The sequence below is a fragment of the Polyodon spathula genome, chromosome 1 (assembly GCF_017654505.1).
Source record: "Polyodon spathula isolate WHYD16114869_AA chromosome 1, ASM1765450v1, whole genome shotgun sequence".
NCBI classification, from domain to species: Eukaryota; Metazoa; Chordata; class Actinopteri; order Acipenseriformes; family Polyodontidae; genus Polyodon; species Polyodon spathula.
In genome coordinates this window covers 59,678,375-59,697,410 of record NC_054534.1, presented here as the reverse complement: position 1 = coordinate 59,697,410, position 19,036 = coordinate 59,678,375, and the positions used below count along the sequence as shown (strand labels likewise).

Genomic DNA, 19,036 nt, shown 5'->3' with positions numbered 1-19,036 from the left:
AAATAACAGGAAAAAAAGGTAACTGTGCCAACTTAAGCATAATAAACCGTTAACCATTCTAAACCAGTACAATGTACGCATACCTGTCAGATGACAGAGTAGCAGCTATTCACTGTTGCCTGCCCCTGTTTCAACAGGGATCGCAGGTCCCTCTGGTGCGGTACCAAAAACTGTAGGATCTGATGGCCGCAGCTGTATCGGCCATCAAGCTGGTTTTATTACACATGTGCCCACTCCAAGCTTGGCTCAATGTATTTCGTTTACACCCCAAGCGTGACAGACACCATCATCTGACAGTGTCTCACACGTGCACCACGGCCCTGCGATGGTGGAGGATGCCCTCTCACCTGCGCGGGGGCGTGCAGATGGGCGTGGTGTTAACTCGCCAACTCTGGGAAGGCAAAGGAGTCTGCAGCACCTGGTTGGGCCGTTGGATAGCCCTGCACATAAATATGCTGGAGCTGCAGGCTGTTTTCCTGGTTCTCCAGCACTTTCTCCCAGTGCTGCAAGAAACACATGTGCTGGACCGAATAGTGGTGGCGTATGTCAACCGCCAAGATAGCCTCCGGTCCCTGGGGTTGCATCGCATCGCCTTCTGGCTCCTGAATTGGGCACAATGGAACCTGCTGTCCCTCCATATATATATATATATATATATATATATATATATATATATATATATATATATATATATATATATATATATATATATATATATAAACAAATAACATATTTAAGCTATGCATACAATTGTCTTACAATAATAAAATACATGTGTAGCGTTTTATTTTTTTATTTTTTTAATGTTTTATTTTCAATTAATTTGCCATGTGTGCAGTATGCCTGGCATTCCTACAATAACCCCAAATCCATAACATCTTTCATTTTAACAGTAAACGAAAGTGAAAAACAAAACAAAAAAGTCTGCCTTCTTGCTCTCGAAAGTCTAGAACTAGTCTAGAATCTTCTGTTTCAATTTCATTTATTTGAGGACTGTTATCGTAATATAACTTGTTTAATAGAATTAACAACTGTATAGGCTTGTAGGGCAATAAACAACGTGGAGGAATAAAATGATGCATTTTTTGTCCTTTCCACTAGATGTCATCGTCATCCTAACGATACATCAGATAAAATAACGTATTTGTTTTATTAATTTGTCTGCAAACTCTAAATGGGGAAATAATGCACCGTAGCTGTGCAATATTATTCAGTAAGTTAACATTTCTTATAGATTTACCAATTATATTTTACCAGTACGGTAGTTCTTGGATAGATTGTGCAAGTGATAATTTTAACAAGTGAAATCTGCTATTTAACATTATAAGAGAAAAATTGCACTTATTCACCCGCCTAAAACATCCTTGTTAATGCTGCTTTTCGCACAGGACTTATTAATTCTAGGTGGGTCAGCACGTTACAAGACATTAATAAGGTGTTAGGTTTATGTATGCCGATGTACTAGCCTGTAAGCAAAGAAAACATAGTTTAGTAAATTATATATGTGTATTTAGTGGTACAAATCTTTGGCTGTGAACGAGGATGGGTATAAATAAGCAAAATAAAGTGTTATAATACTAGTGTCTGCGTTCCCCATTTCACAATGGTATAATCCCTTGACTGATTGTCACGGGATGCTGAAACACTTCCTCATTTACTGTACCTTCATCGCAGAATTTCCCAATTATAGGTGATATCAAAATGTGGATCGCAGGAGCTCTGTCCGGATGTTTTCTTATGATAAGTGGATTTGCTTTGGCACAGTATGTTCCACCGGTAAGATTTTTTTTTTTTTCCATACAGAATGTTTTGGAGTGGCAGTGTGACTGGTACATTTGTTCTGTATGATTTAAAAAAAAAAAAAAAAAGTTTGAAATGAATAGGATTATTCTTTATATATGGAGCTCGATCTAAGTGCACAGGCAACATAATTTAAAAATGCAATCTGTCATTGGCATGAATCGTGTTGTAGAGTAAGAAAACAGTACTCACAACCTTTATAAATGTTTACACGGTCCATTTGCACTTGTATACTACTCGTAAAGGCTTTACAATGCTTACTTATGTTTTACTATGCTTAATTGAACTTTACTATGCTTTTACAAGTTACCAGTAAATAAGGCCAGGGACTGCACTAGAGGTACTGATTTGTGATAGGTTTCAACGATTCTTAATCTTATGTTTTCCTTTACAGTATACAGACTATTGCAGGACTGGCATGTATCCCCCCAGTGGAGCAACGTAAGTTTGGGTATCTTTATTAATTGTTTGCTTCACAGCCATTTTAATTATTTAAAAATAATATGAGGTCTACTTACTGCTGAAATCTACTGTGGGATGTTTGCACGCAAGCATACCTGGGAGTGTTGAACATACTCGTTTTGGGTTAAAGATTGAGCAATATGTAAGTGTGCCATGTGAGCAAATACAATGAGCCTGTTATTGTAATTGCTAGTTGTTGTCATGCTGACTGGCCTATTGTTGCACAGAAAAGCCTGACATTTATTTAATTGCAGTGTACCAGTTCATGTGCATGAGATTTTGAGAAATGCCATGTTGGCATTCATATTGCAGCAGACAGAGATATTTCACCAGTGTTTTTTCTCTTTAAGTTTCAAAGGAAATGTCTCTTGGTATACAATCAACCTTGATTTGCCCCCTTACAAAAGATGGAACCAGTTGATAAGTGAAAGGAAAGCAGAGGTAATGTTTGCAGTTGATCATGTAAGAATGAAGACTTTTCAACTGATAGTGGACACACTGTTAGTTTAAGAGGGTTCTTTGTCTGGACTTATTTATGGTAAAATATCCTTTGGTAAGCATTTGAAAGCCTCCAACAGACCTATTTAGAAACAACATTTAAGTGAAAGTGCTCAGTTCAGAGGGTTTCCCAATATTAGACACTACTAACCTGGCACATTTACAGATGATGGGTACAAGCAGTCAAGTACTTTTTCTGAAAAGGGCCATTAGAATTTACCTTTTATGTTACTCTGCCTACCAAGACTGAAAATTAGCAATGGACAATGTGATTGTAATGCAGGTAAAGGACATGTAAACAATAGTACTATAGCAATAGTGACATCACTTTTTTTTATTTTCTCTTCATCTTTAGCTAAACAATTTAATCCAGGTGATAAAGGATTTCGCTAATGCCTTTGTTCCGAGTGGTGAATTGGTTAAACTGGTGGATAAGGATTTGGTAAGTAAATGTCTTCATTATTACTTGTTGAAATGCACTAAGCTAAATGTTACGACTGAATGAACGCACCTGAACAACTGCTGAGCATCCCAAAGATTGTGCTCTTAGAAGTAAAATAAAAGGTGTTAGTTATGAAAAAGTAGTACGAAGAACAGCTGTGTTGCATTATAGTAAATTAATGTAAATGAAATTTCCTGAAGATTTATTGTTGCTATATATTATGTATTATATTTTGTATTTGTATTGATTCATTTGTAAAATAAACTTTTTTTGTGCTAAATTTAACATCCACAATAAATGTTACCAATCTGCTGAACCCTGGAGGCGAGGGCCCAGCCTGGGAAGTGCACTAGTCAGGAGCCTGGCCAGAAGGGGCCACATTCCAATTTTCATCCTAGGATCGGCAACTTAGAACAAACAGGATTTAAAGCATTGCTGCTTTATTACATTTGTTTAAATTATTAATTTTACCACTGCCATTTAGATAGTATTGACATGAACTGAATAGGGTGATAGAAATCCAGTGATTTTACCATGAATTTCAGAGGCATTGAAAGAAGAGGTGTTTTGGTTTTCTTTCAGCCTTTACTTCTGGACAGTCTCCCCTCCCCATTCAATGAAGAGGTTAAAGGGATTGCAGATGTCTCTGGGGTTCCCTTAGGTAATCAGATCTGTAATTGTCTTTTAACTAAAACTGTATTTTTTGTTTTAGTTAAAGCTACATGGTTTGTTTTTCATGCTGTTTCCACTGTTGTCTCCTGTTCAATAGGAGAGGTTCTGCTGTTCAATATTTTTTATGAAGTCTTTACAGTGTGCACATCACTGGTAGCAGAAGACACTACAGGTATGGCTTACTTGAAACGTGTAACCATCTTTGTAGACGTGTAGAAATTGGTGTTTACACACAGAATGAGCCTACATTTTCATCCCATTAGACCATATCTAGAGTGGTAGAGATTTGTCTATTAGGATGTAGGTGCTGTTGTTGTTTTTAAGGAACCTTTTTTTGTAAGTGGCTTCAAATTTAATTTGAATTGTTTTGTTAAAAAAAAAAAAAAAAAAAAAAAACAACATCCTAATACTGTAATAATACAGTATTTTCAAGCATTCAAAGTAGTTCTGGGTTCTGTGGCTTCAATATGCCTGGCAATCAAGCATGCTTATGCTTGTCTGGAAAATTCAGACTTTCCTCACTCTTATCAAATCAAGTGACAATATGACCTTTCAGCTCTGCCAGACCCACCTAGTCTCTCTCTATAAATGCAATGTAGAATAGGTGGAGCTGGCAGATTAAACGGTTGTCGCAGGATTTGAATTGAATGAAGATGGCTGTTCAGTGTCAGCACTTGGTATTCTCCATCCACGCTCAAATCTAATAAAAAAATGATAACAGTGTGTAAGAAATTTTTTTTTTTTTTTTTTTGTTCCTGGGTAGTAAGTGTTATTTCCTAATTGCTTATGCCTCAAAAGTATAGAAAATGGCTATTATTCCCCACAAACTTTGCTTTTGTGACCAGGACAGTGATATTTCAAAATATCACTATTTCCAATGGGAAAACGGGCAAATTTGTGTCTTTTCGTTCACATAAAGTGAGAACAAAACAACATGTGAATCCAAATTAACATGTATTTATACTAAAGTAATACAAAAATGACTACAAAAGATTTAGAAGTGAGTAGTTTTTCGAGATTTACGATTATACTGTAATTTACAGTATAATCGTAAATCTCGAAAAACTACTCACTTCTAAATCTTTTGTAGTCATTTTTAATAATAGAACCTAGAACCACTCATCAGCTATATTATGAATAGTAAAGCGAAAAAATGTGTAGTTACTTCTAATATATAGGCTCATTATAAATCACCACATGTATTCCTAAATCTTCAAATGTATTGGTACTTGTCACTTTGGACATTCTTTACCAAAAGCTATTTAGAGTACAGTTTAGTCCTTTTCTACAGCAATTCACTAAGCATTTGTTTATTTTTTTATTTATTTTTAAAGCCTGATTACGCTGTCTTTTTTTACAGGAAAGTTGTACCATGCCCGGAATTTAGATTTTGGATTATTCCTTGGGTATGTCAAATTACTTATTGTTTTTTTAGTACTATACTGGTGTTAGTAAAGCTTAATTTCAATACAAATGTAATATATATGTTACGGACAAACCTTGAAACTGGGCAATTCGTGTATTACCCGGGTCCCACCCAGTATCTGCATCTGTTATTTTGTTTTGTTTATTTTTATTTATTTGTAATTATATTTATTTCCCTGGAGAATAACTCAATATCACTTTTACATGAAGTGATGAAAAAAAGTGATGAAATAATTCGCATGACCACCCCAAGCCGAACACGACAAGATTTCAGCTATTTAAAAAATTAATTTAACCCCAAGCCGATGGGGTTGTATTCTGGCTTGGGACCCTAACATACACTGACCCTTTTGCATGTACCATGTGGTTAAAGATTTTTTTTAATTGTAAGCTTTATGAAATTTGCAATTAACATGGTTCATATACAAGCACACAATGGCTTTCGCTGTTGTAATAATACTCGTACTGTGCAAATTGGATATTATTTTGTTAACTTTAATTGTACAGGGCTATTTCATAGATTGCACAATATTGTCAGAGCATCACAAAAGTTGCATCGTTTATGGATTATGTCTTATATGTACAGTGTCGAATATTTTTCCTTTGCAAAACATATTTTGGAGTGGGAGCAGTGCCAGAGGCTTTTTGCACTTGTGCTCCGCTCTGGCACTTTACCCACTCCACTCCACTCTCCTAGCAAAATGATCGCACTCCACTCACATACTCGGGTTATTACATTTTTAATAATACCTTTTTTATATGCAAGTGACAATGGAATTTCTCATGTTTCATTTTTGTTCCGATGTTGAGGGTAATATTGTTCCGAAGTATGACGTCGGTTTTATTTGCATTCCTGTCCGGCGGTTGCTGATGGTACGAACACAAGTGGGGTTTATCATGTTATTTTTTTTTTCCGATGTTCCTTGTTCCGAAGGTCTGCCTGTCACTCAGAACAGAGGGAGTGATTCGGACTCTGCCCAAGAAGCAGTGGAATATATATATATATATATATATATATATATATATATATATATATATATATATTTTGTTTTAAAAAACATTATTTTAAACTTATTAGGACTGATTTTGGAAAATAAACTATGTTGCTGGTTTATTACAGATGGGACATTAAGAATAAGTCTTGGGCAGTAACTGAACAACTGAGACCACTGGTGGCAAATTTGGACTTTCAGAAGAACAATAAGACCGTTTTCAAGGCAACAAATTTTGCTGGATATGTGGGCTTGTTAACTGGCATCAAACCAGTAAGTGTGGTTTATAAGAGCACTGTTGTAGGTAGAGACACAGTAGACTCTAACAGACACTGTTATTTGTTTTGGCAACACTTTCAAATAATATGAATTTCATTTAATTATTTTGAAGAGCTTACATTATTTTAGATATGTTGTAATTCATTGTCTAGTTATACAGAGAACTTTTGGCCCCAATTCATAATGAATCCATGGCTGCTGGTGTTTAGTTGTTTGATAGAAGCTACGACAATTGCTCTGTTCTCCTGTTAATGCACAGATAACTTCTGGTCACTGTTAAATGTATTCTTGCATAGTCTACATCTCAATATGATAAAAGTATCAGTCTTTTCTTTAGGTCAAAATGCACATTTTCCGTGAAAAGAAAATACATCTGTCTCTTGTGTCTCTGTATAGGGAATGTTCACTCTTACGATGAATGAACGGTTTAGCCTTGATGGTGGATATATTGGTAAGTTAAGTGGTACTGCAGTTTGTTCAGTAACAGTATACAGTAGTTAATAATTTAACAGTCTGAATGAGGCTGTACACAGTCACTGGAGAAGGGATCTTTCAAACAAAACACACATAATCGTAAAATCACTATACAATTAAGTACAATTGTCTCCATTATACTGTACATTTCGTTAAAATAATTAATCGTAGAATCTGTGTAAGAATTCTTATAGTTGTCATCATACATCACAAGACATAGCTGTTTACACTCAAACAATGCTACAGGAGCTAAAAGTCCCACCACCTGTTAAAGTGCTTGCATCTTATATATATATATATATATATATATATATATATATATATATATATATATATATATATATATATATATATATATAAAAAATATCTGTTTACAAGCAGTGCTTTCATCTTGTGTTGTGTTTTCTTGGTCATTTCCTCTGTAATAAACCAACCAGCTGCTTCCCCTGCTGACTGACATGCTTTCAGTCTGTAACATGCTTTGACCCAGAATGCAGTGCTCAGGGGAAATGACTCAATAAGCGCAAGTGGAATAGGATAAGGAATGGAAACATAAGTTTCTTTAACCCAACGTGGTGCCAGATTTCATGTTTTAAAATTTAAGAACATGTTTGCTTTCAAAGCTAACCTATGTAGCTAATGGAAGTGCAAAACAGGTAAGATTATTATTTTGTTAGCTGCAGTCACTTTAAAGCTGTGTGTTACAATCTCTTTAAAGCTGTGTGTTTTTTTGTTAGCACACTTTGGAGCCAGTTACTAGGATTATTTTCCTATACTTGTACTTCATTGGCACGTAACATAATCTAGCTGTTGTGCTGCTGGGGTTTCTTTTTGGTCAGACCTCTTAGACCTGGGTGGGTTGACATGTGTGTTGCCCCTGCAGGTCTCCTTGAGTGGATCCTAGGTAGAAGAGATGGTGTGTGGATGAGTTTCCTGACTCGATCAGTACTGGAGAATGCTACTAGGTAGTGCTATAGAACCCTGGCATTAAAGCAAAGCCCTGCCTTTAGTGGTTTTAACAAAGTAGTAAAAAAAAATGTACAAAGTAGTTCTACATTTTGGAATATTTAAAGGGTACATAAGGACCTTTTTGTTATTGTGTTACATATACACATGTGTTGCTACGTAAGGTGTGCGTATTGTTTTCATTTATTATTTTTTTTTACATTTTGACCTCTTGCTCACATATGTAACTGAGATGGGTTTACCAGTGAGAAGGAGGATGATGGGAAATGTAGTTCTGAGAGGTCCATGCGGGTACATGGGAAGCCATCTTGAGGCAGGGAATGCAATTTAAAAGTTTAAAAAAAAAGTGGTCAAAACGTAAAAAAAAAAAAAAAAAAAAGTAAACAATACACATGCCTTAGGTAAACAGTTGTAGCAACACATGGGAACATGTAACACAATAAAATAAAAAGGTCCTTATGTACCCTTTAATAAACATGGATTTACTTTTACTTTTGTGGTTATTTTTGCTAGTGTAAATCTGCTACCGACTTATGAGAAAAGTTAGTTACCATTTGATAGGCTTTATTTCTGATATTGTATTGTAAATTATGTTGTCTTGATTTATAATTCCAAAGAAAAAAAAGATCACAAAAAGATCATATTAAGCCATTCTCTGCATTGAGCTTTAATAATAATAATTGTAAAAAAAAAAACATTTTTATGCAGCTATGATGACGCCAAGAACCAGCTCTCTAAAACCAAGCTGTTGGCTCCTGCCTACTTCATATTGGGAGGCAACAAGTCTGGCCAAGGCTGTGTCATAACAAGGTCAAGATTAGCAAGTGTGGACATCTGGCAGTAAGTACTTGGATGTGTTTACTGAACTCAGTGCTGTGGTAAACAAATCTGAGGATACAGTACATAGACTGTGTATAATCCGCATAGCGCTCGTTTCACTGAAATATCACTAATGTTACTGAAATTATAATTTTTTTCATTAAGGATTGACCTCAAAAAGGGAATTTGGTATGTGCTGGAGACTAACTACGATCACTGGAAAGACCCCTTCTTCCTTGATGATCGAAGGACTCCAGCCATGAAGTGCATGAATGAGACAACACAGGCTGTAAGTATTAGCTTTAAAAAGTGCAAATGCTGTATAATGGGTATTAGAAATAATATGCATGTCTGACAATGAGGAAGATCCATTCCAGGGCACTATCATACTTTAAATGGCTGTGGAACAGCAAGACAGAATATCTAGCTTTAACAAATGAAACAGAAGGAATGTAAAACATTAAAAAGGAAGATGTATACATTATGTAAACATCTAAAACAACAATAAAGCCTCTGTTATAATGGCATATAATCAGGGTTTCTATTGCTTAATTGCACTTGTAATAGTGGTTTTGAATTCAGTTCAGAGGCTATTGATTAGAATACAGTAAAATAAATATAAAAAGACAAAGTCTGTGTGGCACTGCTGATACATATAAAATTTGTTTATTTCAGAAAATTTCACTGGAGACGATTTACGATGTTCTCTCAACCAAACCAGTCCTTAACAAGGTAAGCAACTTAGTGTTCATTTGTATTATTGGGGTTGGAAAATGATGACAACAAACCCTGTCAATCTGATTATGTGTTGTATGTACAGTAGGTATCACTCAAGGCAAATAAATAAGTTGTAAGTTCTATTGAAATAGGTTTTTAACATCCTTAGCATAGGACATATGCTACTAAATCATCTGACTGCCTGCTTAGTTCAGGTGAATCAATTTTTTTTTTTTTTACAATACTAGATGTTACAAAAGAGGTGTCATACATTGTATTTTGATACATACTCCTTTTTTTATTAACCCTTCATCTTTCATAGTAATGATATTTCTATGCTTTGTGTTCTTGTAGTTGACCACATACACAACTTTAATGGATGTCTCTGAAGGTAAACTAGAATCCTATATCCGTGACTGTCCAGATCCCTGCATGCCTTGGTAGAGAGTTTCATCAGAAGATTCTTAAGTGACAAAAATAGCTATATCTATCACTATAGTTAAGCTGGGGATGAGAACATTTGTTGTAAATCTGATGTATTGTAATGTGTTTATATTGATTCTAACCACAGGTGTGGGTTTTGGAACTACTGGAGCAGTAAAGGGAGATTACACATTTATTCCAAAGCAATTAAAATAAACCGCATGTCATTTGCTGATATTATGTTTGTTATTTGAAAGTTTTAACTGAGAGACTCATTTTGTAATATTCGTTTTACAGAAACGATTCTGACAGTATTGCTCTAACACAAACAAATGTGCATGAATGTAATGAAAAATATTTTAAATATTCTTTAAAACTTTAGAAATATATTTTGGTTTGCTTTGTTGCTATTTTGTCAATAAAATGTAATTCTAAAAAAACTACGTCTGTGTCTACAGTCAATATCCTGCCTGACCTTTTATTCTTAAGAACTCAAAACACTAGTTATGGGAATGAAGAGTCAGCTGGTTCTATCCTACATGAACCAAATGAGGCACACAGTGTCATGAAGCAAAGTTTAATTTGGTTCAATTGAACCAGTACTCGTGACCTGTGAGTGTGCCTTTGATGTTTCAGACATTGACGGTAATGAAAGGTAACGATTTTACCGACACTGTCCAATTACTACCACAGTGTTCACAGTGTGCTGTTTCAGGCAAGCTGAAAAGAACAATGTTTGAAATGTTTTTTACAATGCCTCAATCAATATTAACCTCACGTGTACTCCTAGTAGGAAGCACTGTCTACCCAGTTAGTGGAGGGGTACATTGTAATCTGTTTATAATCTGTAGATAGTACCGCTGTTGAGTGAGTAAATAGGGTTTAATTCCCTGCTTGTACAGAAAAAAAATAATAATAATTAGTGAGTTCACATAGAGTATAAAAACAACTTGATTATAATATTTTTGCAAATAAATACAATGACCTAATGTGACTGTACAACTTTCAGAAGTGGACAATCTTATATGAATTGTTTGATGTGCAAATGCACAACAAAAACATGTGTGTGTATATTATATATAAAATATTAATTTTACATTTCTAAATTACTACCAAACTCCAAAAATTTCAAGATGCCTTACCATTTAATGAACCAACATTTCATAAGATACACTGCCTCATAAAATGCTTGCGTTTCAACTGGTTCAGAGATAGATAAGGCGATTTAAATGGTTCAGTGTTTGACTGGGGCTTCAGGGGATTCCAATGTAAATACATGAATTCTGCATTTCTCTATTTTATTACGATTATATTATTACACTGTAATATACCTCCAAACTGAAAAGCTATATGGGAATTGTTTAAATCACACATAATATCTATAACTCAGAACATTAATATTTGCTTCTTGATAATGTGTATCAAAAATATATTATGGGTAGTATTATGTTAAAATATATATATATATTATGGGTAGATAGTATTGTTGTTGTAAAGTTTGTTTTTTTCTTAAATAATTCAGTCTTCAGGTAATTTCAATCAAAACAGTTTTATTCAGGAACAAAAGAAAGTCAAATGTGATACATCAGTTATCTAACACACAGGCCTCAGTTGATGGTGTTCTGAGTCGAAATAGATGTAGTTTTCTGAGCAAATAGCTGCAGGTAAAGCTACACGTCTCGGCCAGGTGGAATTCGAGAGCCCCGTCCCAGCCTCAAGATGTTGTCGGAGCTGCCAAAGCCACAGACATGGTATGTGTGCCCTGCCCAAAAAGAGCCAGTGCACCTGTTACAAGCATTAATATAATGTAACTTACAAATTACTGCCCACTGAGATTCCCTGCTTTCACCAATAAACAGAGTTGCCCCCCTTTACAGGAGGTGTGTTACCAAAAGTACAGCGTGTCACTTTTAGCGAAGTTTGTGGTTTAGAAGCAGTTTTAGCTGGGTTAATTGTGGTTTGCACATATGATCAAAAACAGCTTTTTAAGTGAAAGAACAAGTTGCATATCTTGGTTTTACTACACAGACTTTCTGTATTTTGTAGAAATGAAGAAGCAGCCGTTAATGCAATACATCTTGTGATATACAAAGATGGGACCCAAGGTTATACTAGTTCATCTTGGTCTTGTTGAATCTGTTCACTTATCTTGGCACTCATGGGTGGGGGTTTGTCTATGTGCAGAGTTACATGATTCACAGGTCTGGGCTACGCTAGGCAAGAGTTTGAAAAAACTCAGGGAAATTACACAATGTTCAGAGAAAGAGTTTCCATGGTTTCTCAATTCTTTACCATTTAAAGGGGAGCATAAAATTATTACAATTTATAGAAAACCATACATTGTCCATAATGTCACTTTATTAATATTTTGGTTACATTTTACTAATGTCTTGTTTAGGTTGGGTTAGAAGATCTACCAGTAGATGGCACTAAATGAGCATATAATGCTTATTATACAGTTGGGTGAATATTAGTAGTCAGTAGTATTGGTGGTAGTTGTGTTTATTAGTAAGCGTAGTAGTGTTTGTGGGTTACTTCATCTGTTCAAAACACAACATCAAAACAAAATAAAACAATACAAAAAACGCCCAAGTTAGTGAAGGGATGACCAGTCAAATTGACAAACTTGGCCCTCAATTTTCATTGCAATAGGAATAGGTAGAAACATGAATACAATAAGAGGGGTCGCGTTTTTCTCAATTGTATCGTCTTACATGTAACCATTTTTACATTATTGACATATTCATACATGTTTTCATAGATTGCCTATTTTTGTAATTACATCTTTGTAGAACATTGCATTTCATGTAACTTTGCAATTATTATTATTATTATTATTATTATTATTATTATTATTATTATTATTATTATTATTATTTATTTCTTAGCAGACGCCCTTATCCAAGGTGACTTATAGTTATTACAAAATATCACAGACAAAGTATCACATTATAGAATATCATATTACAGATAAGTGTAGTTATAAAGTACAGTAGTAAAGTCAGTAGAAAATTGGATCAAATTCAAATGACTAAAATAAAGAATAAAGTAAATAATTACATTTAAGAGCGAGTTTGACTAAGAGCAGTTAAACTTATAGTAAAAATATTTGCTTATACAAGTAAAATTCATTAAGAGCACGTAGTAAGTACGATAAATGGTTAAGAACGATTTCAAATAAGAGCAATTATATAAAACATGAATACGGATACCTATAAGAGTAAAATCAAGTACAAAACACAGGACGTAGTTATAGCTAAGAGCTGTAGTAGAATACAGCAAGGTATGGAGCAGTTTAGTGCAAGTACTGGACAACTGGGTGCCAAATAGTCCAGTACAGTCGAGAGTTGTGAGGTTTACAGATGCTGTCTGAGCAGGTCTGTCTTGAGGAGGCGCCGGATGGTGGTCAGAACTGAGCAGTCCTGATATCCGTGGGTAGGTCGTTCTACCACTGAGGAGCAAGGGTGGAGAAGGAGTGGGCACTGGAGGCGGGGGAGTGGAGGGGGGGGGGGGGGGACAGCCAGTCTGCCGGTGGTGGAGGAGCAGAGCGGGCGAGAGGAGTTGTAGAGAAAAGTGATAGGAGGGAGTAGCAGAAAGGTCAAGACAGCAGTAGGCGAGTACAAGAGTTTTGAATTGGATGTGAGCAGCGAGAGGGAGCGGAGCAGCGGTGTAGCATGGGAGAAATGATGAAAGGAAAAGATGAGGAGGGCAGCAGAGTTTTGGATGAGCTGGAGCGTTAATCAAGGTGGGACAGTAACAGGGCCTGAAGTAGGAACAGTGTGGAGTGGTTGGTGAGGGAACCAACATTGTCAAACCATGAGATTTTCTTTTGAATTTAATTTTTCCTTCTCCTAAATGAGCAATTTTTTTTTTTAAGTCAAGCAAAAAAAAAAAACACTGTGATAGTACAGCACACAGAGATAACAATTTTGGCTTTAAAATGAAGACGGAATTGTAAACATGGTTTGAGTCTGGATCACTAAAGTCATAAATTTGCACAGACTGGGAAATGCCAGCAACAGCTGCCACAGTTCTCTGAAAGGAAGAGGCAAGATAATGCAGGGTGGACTACAGTTTTAGCACTGCAGGGATAGCACGGTTTCTCTGCGTGGCAGGCTCCAGGTCATCTTTTAAATTGGACAGCAGCTCAAGATGTGGCTACCGAGCCTGTGCTTAATTTGGTCTTCATTTAAATCAAAGAGGGTACGAAATAGCCTCTCTTGTTATCATACAAATCACTTGATCTCTTACTGAAGACAATGTCTCCTTGCTGCAATAGTTAGGGGATAGTGTTTTTCATACTGCCTTTTAAAGGTTTGTTAATTGTGACTATTTAAAACGTGCTTTAAAAATGCATTAACAAATTGATGTAATTGTAAGTGTTGTAATTGCCGGCAGCTTTAGTACATCTCATTAGAATATTTGAGAACCTTCATTTGCATCTCCACCTCATTTTTGCAGATTTATGCAGGAACACCCATAATTACATATTCATCTAGGGCTGAACCACAAAGAAAAACTGCTGCCACAAAGCATTGCCTAAAAAGTCACTAACAGCATTGTACTTGTCTACTTCCGACTCGTTTGCAACTGGTTTACGACTAATGCGACAGCCGCAACACTTTAGTACATCTAACCTTTACTAGTTTTTCCCCACCAGTTAAAATAATTTGAATATTTTAGGTTTTAAAAAAGAAAGATTAGTAAAATGTATATATTATCTGGAATATGGTAGGAGTAAGCACCTCTCACAAAGTGTATTAAATAGTCCCCATGGAAACCCACACTAAAATTTTCTAAAATTTGCAAAGAGAAAAATTTATTTTCTGCAAAGATTTTGTACAATTCTGATGCAATGATTTTTCAATGAAAAATAATGTTAGAATATTAATAAATATGAAAAAGTAAGTCACGGTTAGTTAAGTAAGCAATAACCCACGAAAAGGGTCTGCAGGAAGACATAGGCCTCTCTTACACATGCCTGGTTGCATTTTTAGGCACGAAACCACCATAGGCCCAGATATGTCTTGACATAGCACACACCCTGGAGTGAGTTATTGCCCTTATACAATGGCTCTATATTTATTTTGTAGACGCTGCCTGTCAGTGAGGCTGTTATGCAGAATGTCATATCAGTCAACCTGAAAAAAAACTTTTCACTGCATTATAAATAGGGCATTTGTTTTTCAGTTTTTATTAATTTCACTTTTAGGTGCTTATTTGTAGCTATTTTCAAGTTATATGTAAAACTTTTTTTTAAAAAATTTTGGGCTTTCGCTTTTTCTATATACTGTGTGAAATTATTGTTTTTGGCAACAGGTACTTTTGGTTTTTGTTCTGTCACAATAAGTATAGTAACTCGACAGTACTTGTACACTTCAATTGTACCTTCTTTCCTTTGCTGTCTTCCTCTATGTGACAGGGTAACGTTGCTGGCCCAGATGGTATAGGCAGGGACAGAGACTCAGAGACACGGAAAGCTGCAGTTTAAAGCACTGATGCGCATTTTAATAAACAAAATTTGAACAAAACACGGCTCATACAGCAAAATAAAGTTTTAAACAAAAACAAAGCTGTTCAGGCTGGACAGAGCCTGCAGTGAACTTTTCCAAATACAAAATTCAGACACAGCATTAGCACAGGTTCACTCACCCAAAACTCCTTCTTTAATAGAGCCCTGTGTTTATGCAGCTGCTCCCAATTAGCACCAATTGTTTAATTAGGAGCAGCCACATTCTAACAAGTATTTTGGCAGGAATAGGAAATTAACGCCATCACTGCCAACCACCATCAAAACACCACAAAACAATATTATTTACAGGCAGGGCCCTGCCCTGCCACACACAATAAAATCCTTATGGTCACGGGTATATTCTTCTGGGGTTTTTGTGTGTTTAGCCATTTTTTTACATTTCGCTACAATTAGCAATTCTGTTTTAAATTCCACAAGCTTGTAAATACTGCCTATAGTACTGTAATATAGCATTAAATCTCACAAGCAAGAATATCTCACAAGCTTGTTACAATTCTCCAATAGAAATGTAGGAATTTGCTGCCACGCAGTAGCTGGGGTAGGTATAAAGCAGGGGTCTCCAACCCTGTTCCTGGAGAGCTACTGGGTTTTCTGGTTTTCATTTCAACCAATCTCAGCTACTTAACAGGACCCGGGTTGGAGACTCCTGGTTTAAAGTATTCTGAACAAATCAATGCAAGACATGTCAGGAAGGAGGGACATTGCCCATCTGCACTAGCAAAGTTTTTTTTTTTTTTTGTAGGTATTTTGTTTGTTTTTTTCACTAGGAAAGGTGTGAAGTCAATGTGAATTGAATAACCATGTTCAGTGTTTTTCTGGTTAGAAAATTAGAAGCCCTAATTATAATTGGAAGCTTAGGTTGATATTTGGGGGAGGGCTAATTGAATGATTGCTCTCTTTAGGATTATTGAATTAGATCATTCCTATGTAAATCCAGGTAAACTCACCCGGGCATTGCAGTCGCAATCACAATTGTAATCCTACAACTGCGACACCATTTCAAAATACAGACAGCACTTGTCATTTTCTTTCTGCAGTCTGCGATTCCCGATGCTTCGCCAGGCTTTTGTTTACTGCATTGTTTTCTGTGCTTTGGTTGTGAGCAGTTTGCCTTGGTTTGTTGAATTGCTCGTTTGTCTACATGAATTTTGTTTGGGGCGTTTTATTTGGGGGTTTTTCCATGCCTCTTTCGGCTTCAAGGTGCCCGCCTGTGCTCTGTGTTTTTGTGTGTTGTTGTGCATTTACTTGTTTGTACAGTCCCGAGCCTCTCACCTCAGACCCACTGACCCATTCAGGCTCCAGAATTGGAAGCAACACATTTATTCTTACTAAGGTTACTGCCACGCCCCTTATGCTGAGCTCTGAGTTTGTTCTGTCTGCATTAATTAGAGCTGTGCTGTCTGTCCTATGCGGTTTGGATGCAGGTAAAAAAAAATGTAATTTTGGGGTTTGAATTTGAATCACTTTTTTTTTCAATTTTGAATCAGTTCTCTGTCCTTTTAGCATACTCATCTGTAAGTCTTCCCCCAATAACGTACTAGAAGGTAAATATAATGGTATTTCCTACAATAAAGCAGGAGGTAATTAGGGAGGAGTCCACTTACTAAGCAGTGTTCTCAGTTTGTATTGCTGCTTGTTTGATACGTCGCAAGACCCTTTTATCACGTCTGCTTGGTAATATTAAAATGTCTGTGGACGAGGTGAAACAAAAGATAGCACAGGGTTTATATAATGTACTGGATAATAGTTCGAGAGGTAAAGCAGAAGTGTGGAATTATTTTGGAACTCTGTGGAATTCTTTCTTTTGCTCTGGATGGAGGGCACCCAGCATGTTCATCAGCATTCTGCTAAAACAATCTGTGGAACCATTCCCCTGAGGTTGGTAGGCGAGGGTTTCATACTCTTGAAGATTCCCAGCATATTCCATAGTTGTTTCAACGGGTTGCTTTCAAAATTCGGTGTGACTACACAAATCAGTGTGACTACACTCTAGAATTCCATAGTGGCAGATTAAAATTTTCCATATTATCTTGGCTATGGTAACCACCAGGATATTCTCAATCTCTCCAAGGTTAGAAAGTTCAGGCAAGCCAGCACCAGTGGGTTAGATGTGTGTATGGATGTTAAAGGGGCACGTGCCTCAGGGGCACCACCTTTCCTCAGGCAACATTTCTCACAGGCAATGCACCACCATTGCATAATATTGTTGGTAGGCCAATAACAACGGGCACGGATAAGATCACTGGTCCTGTCAAAACCCAAGTGTCCCATATCAGTGTGTAGGCTGTCAAAAACCTCCCTTTGGATACAGTCAGGTAGAACCGCCTGTTTTATTGGACCCTTTCCTGTAGTGCATATCTTCCTGTAGAGTACTCCATCTTCTACTATCAGTCGGTTTTGCTGCTTCAACAACACTCGCACCTGGGGAGATTCCTGACATGTCCATCTCACTCTGGGTGCACGTGGCTGAGTTAATTACTGCTGTACTTTGGAGATTGTGTCATCCATCTCTTGATATCTCTTAAATTCTGTCTTTGACAGACCTAGGATGACTTCTGCTCCTCCACACTGCGCTGGCTGCTCTCTTGCCAGTATACCCTCCTTGCTCTGTTTGGGGACTACCAGGGGGTTGCAGTCTACCTTCAGCAAGTCAGCCACCTCACTCTGTTATGCATGCCCCGGTCTGTCTGCATTGGCATTACTCTTTCCAGGCCGATACTTGATGTCAAAATCTAATTCTGCCAACTTTGCTACCCAACGCTGGCACATAGTGTCCAATCATGCAGTGCTTGTCATGTATACCAAGGGTATACCATAGTAACCACAGTAAATTTGTGCCCTTGAAGGTAGTCTCTTAGCTTCTCGGTAGCTGCCCACTTCAATGCCAGAAATTCGAGCTTGTGTGCTGGGTACCGCTTCTCTGAAGGGCTCAGGCCCCTACTGGCAAACGCAATTACCCTTTCCTTCCTTCCGATTACACTCAAATAGCCCCATAGGTGTAGTAAAAGCTGTCATATGCTTATCCTTTTCAGCCACCTCCACTTGCCAGTAGCCTGAGGTCAGATCCAAGGTGGAGTAGTATCTGGCTCCTAGAGCATCTAATTCTTCTTCAATACGTGGTAGTGGGAACGCATCACTCAGTCTTTGAATTTAGTTGCCTGTAGTCCATACGGATAGATATATCACCATCTTTCTTTCTGGCAACCACTATAGCCGAAGCATAAGTACTTTGGCTTGGGGGTATGGCTCCAGCAGCTACCAAACCTTGTAGATGCTGTCTGACTTCTGGGGGAATTCGATAATATGGTTGACGCATGGGAATACAGTCAATCAGTGGAATTTCATGCTTAACAGTGTTGGTGCAGCCCAGATCCAAGTTGTTTGTGAAAAACACATCAGATTTTTTCCTCAAGAGCTCCCTAAGCTGTTCCATCTAGACAGAGTTCAACACTGCTGCTTGGTTTAGGTCTACTTCAGGTGCTTTTGGTTCAGCTACTCTTTCCAACACTGCATCGCCCTGTCCCCCAAGTTCAT

At 36.9% G+C, this 19,036-nt stretch overlaps 1 protein-coding gene across 1 annotated transcript; it reads left to right on the top strand.

Annotated features, from left to right (window-relative positions):
- The first annotated feature begins 1,642 nt into the window (after positions 1–1,642).
- Positions 1,643–10,324, top strand: LOC121320379 (acid ceramidase-like). The gene is made up of 14 exons (XM_041258651.1): positions 1,643–1,776; positions 2,195–2,241; positions 2,613–2,703; positions 3,116–3,202; positions 3,785–3,863; positions 3,972–4,046; positions 5,235–5,280; positions 6,420–6,564; positions 6,967–7,021; positions 7,928–8,009; positions 8,719–8,850; positions 8,995–9,118; positions 9,505–9,561; positions 9,901–10,324. Exons 1-14 carry the CDS (start codon positions 1,702–1,704, stop codon positions 9,988–9,990), a joined length of 1,185 nt encoding a protein of 394 aa, XP_041114585.1. The 5' UTR covers positions 1,643–1,701; the 3' UTR covers positions 9,991–10,324.
- The last annotated feature ends 8,712 nt before the right edge of the window (positions 10,325–19,036 follow it).